At 49.9% G+C, this 11,874-nt stretch overlaps 1 protein-coding gene across 6 annotated transcripts in view; it reads left to right on the top strand.

Annotated features, from left to right (window-relative positions):
- The first annotated feature begins 1,272 nt into the window (after positions 1–1,272).
- C18H16orf96 (chromosome 18 C16orf96 homolog) overlaps positions 1,273–11,874 on the top strand; it is a 43,090-nt gene continuing 32,488 nt past the window's right edge. For 4 of the 6 annotated variants that reach the window (XR_007106051.1, XM_047532930.1, XM_047532929.1 and 1 more), the window contains exon 1: positions 1,273–1,833. Coding sequence is in view for 5 of the 6 variants with exons in the window: in XM_047532930.1 (XP_047388886.1) it covers positions 1,414–1,833 (420 nt within the window). In the remaining variant the exon portion in view is untranslated. The remainder of the gene's footprint in view (positions 1,834–11,874) is intronic. The other 2 variants (XM_047532931.1, XM_047532928.1) reach the window with 1 other exon arrangement.

Here is an 11,874-nt window from a genome sequence, read left to right as displayed (position 1 = left end):
CCAACTAGGTGGGGAAGACCTGCCCTTACTGTGGGTGAGCACCATCCGAAGAGCCAGGGGCCTACAGAGAACAAAAACAGGAAAAGGCAAATGTGCCCATCTGTGTGTCTTAGAAGCTGGTCATACTCTTCCCCTCCTGACCTTGGACACCAGCACATCCCAGAGCCCAAAGGCAGGAGAGAGGACTTCAGACCGTGTGAGCCCCGCCCAAGATGGTTGGCCTTGGCCTGAAAGTTACACCATTGGTTTCCCTGGTTCTGAGGCCCGTGGACCTGGCCTGAGCCATGCTACCAGCACTCCGGGGTCTCTAGTGTGCACACCGCCTGCAGTGGGACTTCTCAGTCTCCAACTTCACCATTCCCCTGACACATCGCTTCTCGTGCGTCTGTGTGAGTATGTCCTGTTGCTGCTGTCTCTGGAGAACACTGACTAGTCCAGGGTATTAGGAGGACCTACCAGGATCCAGTCCACGTTAGGTGGTTTGGGGGAGAGTTTCAGGAAGTCAAACTCTGTTTTCCAGAGTGTTCTGCCCAGAAACTGGCCAGGTTGGCCCTGAGCCAGTGGGAATCCTGAGCAGGCCATCTTGTGTGCTGTGCACGGGGAATGTGAATTTGCAGTGGGGCATTAAATGGAGGAACTTCCTGCAGGCTTCCCTAGGAGACTGGAACAAGCAGGCTGCTGTTGTGACCCAGAGCTGACCCAGCAGGCCCTGAGTAACAGGGCCCTACGCAGCCTTCTGGCAATGCCTTCAGACTCAGAGCAGCGCTGAGACCCATCTCAGAACTGGGGTCTCAGTGAGCCCCAGCTCATGTGGGGAGCAGACCAGTGTTCAGAAAGGATGTCTTCACCCAGCAAGACAGGGACATGCAGGACAGAAGAGATGACGTCCTCTCACCTCCCTGCTCTCCCCTTCCAGAAACTGAAGCACCTGGGCGTGCTTTTGGCCCTGTCCAGAAACCAGCTGAGTTCTTCAGACTCTTTTCTCTAGGTTCTCTTTTCTTAAAACCTGGGCCTTCCCGACTCCAAGAAATCCGTCTTCTGATCCTAGAGACTTCTGAGGTGCATGCTGCCTCTCCATCACGTCCCTGCATGCCTCCTGGAAAGGGTCACCAGCCTTACACAAACAGAGGGCTGGATAAAAGGCTGCTGTTCAATATTCAGGCAGTCATTAAATATTCATCGAGCACCTACTTGGGTGTGGCTCCACTACCTGCTCCTGCTCTCGGAAGCATGCCCACTCCACCACGTTCTCTGGTGTCCTAGCAACCAGAAACTCTGACCTGATTTCTGGCCAGGACGGAGGCCATTCCTCCCTGAATCTCTGAAGACCTGTTTGTGCAGCTCTTTGGACCACAGAAAGCCACCACTCGTCCACCAGGATTCCAAGAACCCCAGCCCCGCTGACCCAGCAGGATGAGCTTCTCACTCACGTTCATGGAGCTGACCGACATTGCCATACCACAGTGCGGGGTGGTGAACTTCAAGGCCCTGCATCTCCTGCTCCAGGGCATTCTGGAGCACATTCAAATGGCCGAGCTCAAGAAGGTCCTCTCGGGGGATGAGGACTTCCTCCAGAACTCGCAGGTTGTGCTTACGCCCAGGGAAGGAGATGCCCAGCCCGTGATCCACCCCGTGAAGCGGCTCAGCAACGTCTTTGACCAAGTGGTGAACCGCATCGACAAGATAGAGAGTCAGCTGGCCGTGCTGCAGGACCTGCCCTCCACGGCCCAGCTGCTGGAGGGCAGCCAGGGGACCAACCGGCCTGCCCAGGACCTATGGCATCTGATCAAGCTCCGAAAGATGGTGGAGGGCAATGAAGAAGCCATGGAAAAGGTAATCCCCCAGCTGCAGAGGCCTCCCAGGCCCTGTGTGCTCCGCCCAGGCATCTGGCTCCTGTTCCTTCACGGTGGGCACCTCTTTACAGAGAGAGGGTAGAGCCAGATCTTGGAGTTCAGCAGAATCAAAACTCCGGGGATGGCAGCCTGTCAAGTACTGAGGAAAGGAGCCAGACACAAGGGCCACATGTTGCATTATTTCATTGATACAAAATATCCAGAATAGGCCAACACACAGCACAGAAAGCAGAGTGGTGGTTTCCAAGGCTAGGGGAGGGGGGAGGGGGCGTAACTGCTTTGTGGGTGGGTTTCCTTTAGGAGGATGAGAACATTCTGGAACTGGATAGAGAAGATGGATGTACAGCATTGTCAGAGTTCTGAATGCCATCAAATCACTCACTTTAAAATAGCTGATTGTGGATTGGGGTTGTGGCTCAGGGGTAGAGCACTTGCCTAGCACGTGTGAAGCACTGGGTTTGATTCTCAGCACCACATAAAAATGAATGAATGAAATAAAGGTTCATCAACAACTAAAAAATTTTTTTTAAAAAAATAGCCAATTGAATGTTATGTGCCTCTCAAACCTTAGCCCCTTGCCAAAAAAAAAAAAAAAAAAATAGCTACCCCGAGGGAGGTACCACGGTAGTCACTTCAAGCAGGAGCACTTGGCCCAGTCAGGGAGACAAAGCCAAGTGAACAAAGTCTGTGGGAGCCGGGGGCATGGCTCAGCGGTAGTACGCTTGGCTAGCACTCCTGAGGCCCTGGGCTCCATCCTCAGCACCACGTAAAAGCAAAATAAAGATGTTGTGTCCACCTACAACTAAAACAAAATATTAAAAAAATTTTTTTAAAAAGTCTATGTGGCCAGGGTTGGTGGTGCACGCTTATAATCCTAGTGGCTCTGGAGGTTGAGACAGGAGGATCATGAGTTCAAAGCCAGCCTCAGCAATGGCGAGGCACTAAGCAACTCAGCCAGATCCTGTCTCTACATAAAATACAAAACAGCTGGGGATGTGGCTCAGTGGTTGAGTGTCCCTGAGTTCAATCCCCGGTACCCCCCAAAACAAGTCTATGTGAGCTTTCCTGGTGAAGGTGCGGTACCCCTACTGCACAGGTGCAGAAGCTCATGCTCAGGAATGCTCCTCATCTTGCAGAAGGTCTGGCAGCCGGTGCCAGTGCAGGCGGAGCTGGGGTTCAGCGCGTCCTCCGACTGCAGGCCCGACCTCAGGCTGCTGCGCACCCTGCCACCCTGCCTGGCAGGCAGTTAGCGTTCAGTGGTCCAAGCAGGGGTAGGAAAGGGACAGTGCCAAGGATCACTGGGGTGGCAGAGGGATGAGCCCTCACATGCTGCCGCTGGACGTTGTGACCCAGCAGTCCCACTCCGGGGTACGTACCCAAAAGAACTGAAAGAGCTGTTCAAACCTGAGCTGGACACGGTCTTCAGAGCAGCAGCATCCGCCAGAGTTGAAGTTGGAAACAGCCCGAAGGAGGGCATTTCTGGAAGCTCCTGGCACTGCCCTTTTTGGGGCCTCTGTACCCCAGGGTTCCTGTCTGTAAGTGGCGACCCTCGTCACACTGCCTTCCTGAGCCGTCGTGTGGGTGGACGAGGTAGAGGCACCTGGAACGTCGCCTCATTCCTGGGACACTTGCAGCAGGGATGGAGTGTGGACTGAGAGGGAGGCAGGGCAGCCAGTCCCGACTGAGTGCAGCCAGCCTGGGGACTCTCCCGTGGGGAGACAGCGCCCACCTTCCTGCCGCTGTGGAGCTGCCCAACATGGCGTGGGGTCCACGTGAGCAAGTTCCCAGAGCAACGCGCCCCTACCTCCACGCTTGCACATAGTCTGGGGCCCTCGCTGGTTAGAAAGACCCAGGCCAACAAGAAGGGAACTGTCACCACCCCTAGCTGGGTCCAGAGGAAGGTGAGCATCTCACCCAGGGAATTCAGAGAAGGACCTTCTCATCCACATGTGGAGTCAGGGTGGTGTCTCAGAACTACAGGAGGACACCTGAGTCTTGGAAAAGGGGTCTGAATCGGGCCTGGTGGCACACACCTGTAATCCCAGTGACTCTGGAGACAGGCAGGAGGATCTCAAGTTTGAGGCCAGTCTCAGCAACTTAGCAAGGCCTATCTCAAGATGAAATTTAAAAAGGGCTGGGGGTATAGTCAAGTGGTGGAGTGCTTGCCCAGCAGGGGTGAGTTTGATATCTGCAGTACAGTGGGGAAAAGGAAGGAGAGGGGCCTGGAGTGGACGTGCACCCTGAAGGCCTAGACAGAGGTGCACACAGAGGCCACCAGGCCTGACCTGGGTTCACAGGAAGCAGACACTCTGGTGCAGGTGTTTGTAGAGGTGGTTGAGAAAACAGAGACAGCTCCCTTCTCGTAAGTGGGAAAAGCTGGCCAGAGCCTCAGCATCATCTCTGCCCAGCCTGATATTCTTGGGCTTTAAACCCCTCATTTTCTTCCCCACCGTCCCTTCTCTTTGCTCCCTCCCCAGGGCTGAGCAGTCACCATGTGCCAGGGGACTAAATGCTGTGCTTGGGATAGCTCCTTTGAGTTTTGTAGGAACTCCAGGAGGCAGGTAGTCTAGTTTTCAGATGTGAAGATGTTGGCACGGGGTGGCTATGTAACCTACTTGAGGTTAGTGTTACAAAACAGAGAAGCCAGTGGAAACCCAGGCAGTGCGGGTATGAGAGCAGCGGGCAGCACAGCCTCTTGCCAGACAGAGAGGGTGGGGCTGGTAGTGGTCGGTAATAGTCAGTAACGGTTTCCTCCTCCCAGGTTGTAGCGAGAAGTCACACTAAATGAGAGTGCCAGGAAGTGGTTAACAGGGATTTCGACATATTCTAGGGACCCAGCCTGTTTATTGAGATTTGATTGAAAGAAGTGGACTGAAGTCTCAGCAAGTCAGCCAGCCCCAGAGCCCTGTGGGATATGAGGACCTGAGCTCTGCGTTTCTGGGGGGAGGAGGAGCCCAGTCTGGCCAAGGCCAGGCCATGGGGTAAGAGAGGCAGGACAGTACAGGGAGGAACCACAGGCCATGCACTGAGCAGAGGGGGCTAGCACAGAGGCCCCAAGCTGTGTGATTCCAGTTACACGAAATGACCAGGAGAGGCAAGTCCGCAGGCAGAAAGTGAGCCCTGTCGGAAAGGGCAGGGAGTGGCTTGCTAATGGAGACAGGATTTCCTTTCAGGGGAACGAAATGTCCTGGGACTAGGCAGCAGAGGTGATGATCACACACCTCCTGTATGTACCGAGTGCCACTGGGTCACACACTTTAATATCGTTGTGTGTTTTCTTCACACATGAAAAGCGAATTGGCAGGATTCACTTTAAAAGCCCCATGATCTAATCACATGCTGTCTAAAAGAGACATGCTTTCGATTCCAAGACACTAAGAGGTTGACGTTTTATGGAAGCAGATATCCCACGCAAACAGGAATGGGGCAGAGCTGGTGAGGCTGAACCAACAGCCGGCTCTCAGGCTCTAGCCCAGCGCTGGCTAGTGCGGTACACATGCCCGGAGTCCCAGCACTCAGCAGTTGATGCAGGAGGAGCACTTGAGCCAACGAATTCAAGACCAGTCTGGGCAACATAGTGAGACTCGTGGCAAAAAGAAAAACGTGCTCCTAGAGACAAGACTGCAGAGTGCGGCCGAGGGGCTCACAGGCAGGTAGACACAGTGTCTGAGGTGCCAGGCCCACAAAGCAGCCTGCCCCCTTGGCCTGCCTTGATGGATGAAGCTTCTGGAGCCCTTGAGTGTCCTGAGCACTGAACAGGGTCACCTGCTGAGCTCATGAAAGGGCTCGTGAACATGTTTGGACCTGGCCGTGTAGCCCTTAGAGGTCTGTTTGTACAGATAAGGAATGTCCCTGCCCTTAGAAAGTGTTGCCTGGGGTTACCACAGTGACCCATTGAAGGGGGGTTGCCATGGTAGCTGGTTCTAGAATGGAGCAAGCTGCTTAGCTAAGTATCTGTGCCCACCAGCCAGTGAGGTTGGCAAACCAAACACTGTGTCAGTGCCATAGGCTGCCTGGATGCACCTCGGCACCCCCTTTCTCTGGGCTGATTGTGCCAATGTCCTCTGCTGCTCTTACTGGGCACTCCCAAGAGGCACAGGCCAAGAATGGGGAATCAGAAGCCTGTTGGTCTCAGCACCCACCCCAAACAGAGCACATAGTGTCTGAGAAACAAGGGCAGACTCCATGGGGGCAGGGGCCTCTTGGCAGCTAGAGAACTGGGAGATCCACAGGCATGGCCCAAGGATGGGCACCATTGGTCAACACCACCAGATTTGGTGCAAGTCGTTATTAAGAATTAGATTGCAAGGCTTCTCAGCATTGTTGACATCTGGGCTGAGTAATTCCCTGTGGCTTGTGTCCTGTGTATTGCAGAATGTCGGGCAGCACCCCTGGCCTCTGCCTAGCAGGTACCAGCAGCACTCCGTGTTTCCTCCAGACAATGTCAGATGAGACTTCTGTATTATAAGTGGTGCATGTCTGTAATCCCAGTAACTCAGGAGCCTGAGGTAGGAGGATCATGAGTTCAGGCCAGCCCAAGAGCTATTTAGTGAGACCCTGTCTCAAAGGAAAGAATAACAAAGATTGGGGATATGACTTAGTGGTAGAGCACCCTGGGTTCAATCCAAAAAAAAGGACCAAGGAAAAAATATATCAAAAACAAAAAGGGAGGCTCCCATCTCAGCCTGGTGTCTGGTCTCTAAGCTCCAGCTAGTTGCAGAGGAAACCGTTTATCCTTTGGTGACGGTGCACCAGCTCCCTCTAGTGAGCCTTTCCAGAACTGCATATTCCAGGTTCCTCCCTAACTGGGTTTCTACCTGTTGGAGGTGAAGCAGCTTGAGAGGCCCCTGCCTGCCTGATTGAGGCCTTGGTTTTTCATCTGTAATGATAATCCCTGGTGGCCAGCATCACAGGAAAAATGAAGGATGCTGCGCGCTATTATTAAGACTGTTCTGTCTAACCCTGCTTCCGTAAAGTTGTGGGTCCCACCTGTTATTTCAGAACTCCCTTCCTGTTCTGTTCTCCAATGATCAGGGCACCTGCTGCGTGTCACACAGATTAAAATGCGTTTACGCTTCAACTGGTTGTCAAGTATTTCATATCCTTGCTTAAATGTGTTGAAGATACATTGGAGTTTTAGAGAATCAGGGCCTAATACTCATGGTTTTAGTCAGTTTTGCGTCCCTGTGACCAAAAATAACCAAGGACAACACAGAGGAGGAAATGTTTATTTTGGTTCATGATTTCAGAGGGCTCAATCCATAGATGGTCAACTCCATTGCTCTGGGCCCAAGGTGAGGCAGCCCATCACAGGGGGAGGGCGTGGCGGAGGGAAGCTGCTCCCCTAATGGCAGCAAGGAAATAGAGGGGAAGGAGCCACAGGGAAGATGCACCCTTCCAGGGCAAGGCCCCAGTGACCACTGCCTCCAGCCACGCCTCACCTGCCTAGTCAGTTCATTCAAACTAGGATGGATGGATGAGGTTACGGCTCTCTTTTCACCTCTGACTTCTTGCAGGAACACAGGAGCTTTCTGTGGTTCCGAGGGGGGAAACCTCACACACAAACCATAACAAAATGAACACTCGGCAATAGTGTTGACCTTCCCAAAGTTCCCAAGGTGCTGTGAAGGCACTGGGATGCGGCTCGGTGGCGGAACATGTACTCTGCATGTGCGAGGCCTGGGTTCAATCCCTGGTGATGAAAAAAAGTCTCCCTGGGAGGTAATGTTAGCATTCCAATTTCCCACAGCTCTGGATGTGGCTAGCTAGCTGACTGTCTGGGGTGGTATTTGCCTTGGACCCCCTTATTGGGCCCCTTAAGGCTTTTGTACTGGGCTCTAGCCTGAGCCAGCATTATGATTTTTTTGTGGCGGGGGGATACTGGAGATTGAGCCCAGGGACACTTTACCACTAAGCTAAATCCCAAGCCCCACTTTCTGCATATATATATATATATATATATATATACACACACACACACACACACACATATTTTTTCTGGTGCATTGTGGTTATATACATTGGTAGGATTTGTTGTTACCTGTAGAAGTGTCTCAGCCACAACCTGTGTGGATAAGAAAAGGGTTAACTGCCGGAGGACGGTGGTGGCTATAAACCAATCAATTACCCATAAACTTATCTACTCAATAAACACACAAGAGCCAATACTCTTTTTAAATGAGAGGGGCATGATGGGTCGGGCCACACCAGCTCTGGCCTCTAACAACATGAAGTGGCCCAACTCTCCTTTATCTTATAGTCACACAGTAAAGGGGACCAAGACCAGGAGGGGCTTCTTCTGTGATGGACAGGGTGGGATGGAGTTAGGGGAGCCATTTTCTTAGGGGGACTATCTCAGAAGCAGGCAGGGAACCACGGCCACAGCTCCACATGCCCCCGGCAATCTGGGACAGACTCCCTTGTCTGTCAGTTCCAGGCAGTCGGGCCTCTGCGTCATGAGGCTCAACCCCGTCTGAAACTGCTAGGTAGGATGGCTTCCCACATCCACCTATTTGTACATGCACACAATATAGTGATAGAATTTAGCCAATATCATTCCTGCTTTTTCCTTTTCCCCTCCCTCTGCCCTCCGCCTGGTCCCTTTTCTCTACTGATCTCCCTTTGATTTCCATGGGATCCCCACACCACCAGCACCTTTCTTTTTCTTTTTCCTCCCCAGCTTCCACTACCTGGGTCTGCTGAGTTTGGCTTATTTCACTTAACATGACGTTCTCTAGTTCCTTCCATTTTTCTGCAAATGACATAATTTCATTTTTCTTTTTCTTTATGGCTGAATAAGACTCCATTGTGTGTGTGTGTGTGTGTGTGTGTGTGTGTGTGTGTACGCGCACGTGTACAGGTACTATTAGAGACAGGGTCTCACTGAGTTGCTTAATGCCTTGATAAATTGCTGAGGCTGGCTTTGAACTCGGGATCCTCCTGACTCAGCCTCCTGAGCTGCTGGGATTACAGGTGTGCACAGCAGGCCCAGCGTTCTAAAAGCCAGAGAGGATGAAAGAGAAGGAGAACGTGTTAGGTATCGAGGCTGCAGTGCTGCACCAGGACCACATGCGCATGCCACAGTCCGCCTTCGGGAAGGACAGCTTTCTAGCTCCACTGAAGCCCTGAGGTCCCTGGGCAGAGGCTCTGGTCGAGAAAAGACCTTGACCCTTCCTCCCAGGGTTCTCTTGCTGTCCTTTTCCCTAGAATAGAAGCCGAGGGCATGTCGGCATGCTAGGGTCCGGGCTGGGCGTGCGTACGCAGGAGAACAGAGCCCCGACAAGGAAGAGCCTTTCTCTTTTCGTGGGCCCTCTTCCCATGGGGCAACCCAAAGGGTTCTTAATTTTCTGGGCCTTGCCTGGCCCTTATCTCTGTGGGTTGGGGGTAACTCCTGCTCAGGATATTTGGCCCCTGGCTGCCCCTTGGAGATTGGAGGAGAGAGGAAGCACCAGCAGATCTGTGGCGGTCTCCACATTGTAGGTCTTTCTGAGGAACATTTTATGTCTTAAGCAAACGAGGACTTGTAAAACCCATCCCATAATACCACTGCCACTCCCAACAAAATTAGCAGTAACTCCTAACTGTTGAAATTTCCCCCCATTGTTTCTGAAACACAAATGCTGTTTTTACCCCTTTATTGAGATATTTCACTTACCAGAAAATTCACACATTTCTAGGGTATTCACAGAGCTGAGCAGCTCACACCATGGTCTAATTTTAGGACATTTTTCAATAACCCAGAGAAAAGGAAACCCCTCAACCCTAGCAGTCACTCCCTGCTCACGCCCACCTTGAGCTCCCAGTCTTTCATTTTACCATGAGGTTTTTAAGGTTCACCTATCAGCACTTTATTATTTTATTATCAAATGATATTCTGCTGTCTGGGTATGCCACATTTAGCGTAGTGATTAATGGACATTTGGGCTTATTTATTACGCGTAGCCCTGCTGTGAACATTAGTGTCCCTGGGCTGACCATGAACACCTGCTCTCAAGTGGTCCTCCTGGCCTAGCCTCCCAGATACCTGGGACCACAACCAGATGCCACGGTGGTGCCTACTTTGTCCCAGGGTTGTTTATGCAACGGATGATTCTTTTCTTTTTAATAAATTTTATTTTGTAGTTCTCTCTGGACAGCATGCCTTTATTTTATTAGTATATTTTTATGCAGTGCTAAGGATCGAATCCAGTGCCTCGCACACTCTAGGCAAATGCTCTGCCACTGAGCCACACTCTGACCAGCAGATGATTCTTTCCTCCCTCACTGGATCATCTTGATGCATGTGTTGAAAATCAGTTGACTATAGATGTGTGGGTTTATTTCTGGGCTCAGTTTTACTCCATTGATCTGTTTGTCCATCCTTGTGCCAGTACCACATAGAATTCTTCTTCTTCTTTTTTAAGATACTGGGGATTGAACCCGGGGCCTTGTACTTGTTAGGCAAGGGCTCTGCTGCTGGGCTACGCTTGGACTTTTGACTCTGGGTCTTTGGTAAATGTTCCTTATCCAGTGGAGGAAGTTCTGTTCTGTCCTGGTTTAATGAGTATTGTTTTTTTTTTTTTTTGTTGTTGTTGTTTTGTTTTCTTTTTGTTACTGGAGCCTGAACCCAGGGGCACTTCACCACTGAGCTACATCCCAGCCCTTTTTATTATTTGAGACAGGGTCTTGCTAAGCTGCCAAGGCTGGCCTCCAGTTTTCGATCCTTCTGCCTCAGCCTCCTGAGTTGCTGGAATTGCACCACCATGCCCAGTTTACTGTGTTTTCTTTCACATCAGTATGTTGGATTTTATCAAATGCTTTCTCTATGTCACTTGAGATAATTGTGCATTTTTTAATTGGTAGCATGTTTCTTATTGATGTGATATATTACATTAATTTGGATGTTGAATTAATGGAATCTCTGGGATTAATCCACCATGGCCATGGTATGTATTTCTTTTTATATGTTGCCGGACCCAGTATGCTAGTGTTTTCTTGAGAATTTTTGTATCCGTATTCCAGTTTTCTTTTCTTCTTGTGTCTTTGCATTTGGTATCAGTGTATTGCTGGCCTCATTGAATCACTTTGGAAGTGTTCCTTCTCATTTTTGGAAAAGTTTGTGAAGAATTGGTATTAATTATTTATGTGTTTTTTGGAAGTCAGTGTTAAGGCCATCTGGGTCTGAACCTTGACGGGTATTTACTTTTTAATATTACTTCAGTCTTGTCACTTGTTACAGGTCCGTTCATGTTTTATATTTCTTTTTGAGTTTGTTTTGGTAGTTTGTGTCTTCCTAGGAACATGTTCATTTTTATTTCTGTGGAGCCAATAGAAATGTCTTTTCTTTCATTTCTGATTCTAATAATTTGAGTCTATCTTTTTCTTGTTCCATCTAGCTAAAAAGTCTGTCAGTTTTACTGATTTTTCTCTTTTGTATTTCATTAATTCCCACTGTATTTTCATTATTCCCTTTCTTCTGTTTATTTGAGTTTAATTTGCCTTCTCTGTTCCGGTGTCTTACAATGTGAGCCTGTTGATTTGAGGTTTGCCTTCATGGTGTGGCCACTTACAACTATGGATTTCTCTCTGAGAACTGCATTAGCTTCAGCCTGTAAGTTTTGGTGTGATGTGCCCCACTTTCAGTTCATCTCAGAGTATTTCCTGATTTCTTCAGTGGCTTCTTCTTGAGCCCATTGTAATTTAGAAGAGTGATTATTTTCACATACCTGTGAATTTCCAAGTTTCTTTTGTTGATTTCTAATTTAATTCCACTATGGTCAACACATACACTGGTTCTAGTCCTTTAAAAATTCCTGCCATGATCTACCCTGGATAGTGCTCTTTGTGTGCCTGGGAAGAATGTGTATCTGCCATTGTCAGAGTGTTCTGTAGATATCTGTTGGTGTCTGGTTGGTTTATAGTGTTGTTCGGTTTTCTGTTTCTTTGTTGATCTTCTGTCTAGTTGTTCTGTCCTGCATTAGAAATGGGGTGTTGTGGCCTCCACCTGTGCTTTTTAAAATTGTCTATTTCTCTTTCATCCTTT

This window comes from Sciurus carolinensis, chromosome 18 (assembly GCF_902686445.1).
Source record: "Sciurus carolinensis chromosome 18, mSciCar1.2, whole genome shotgun sequence".
NCBI lineage: Eukaryota > Metazoa > Chordata > Mammalia > Rodentia > Sciuridae > Sciurus > Sciurus carolinensis.
This window is presented reverse-complemented; position numbering and strand designations above follow the sequence as displayed.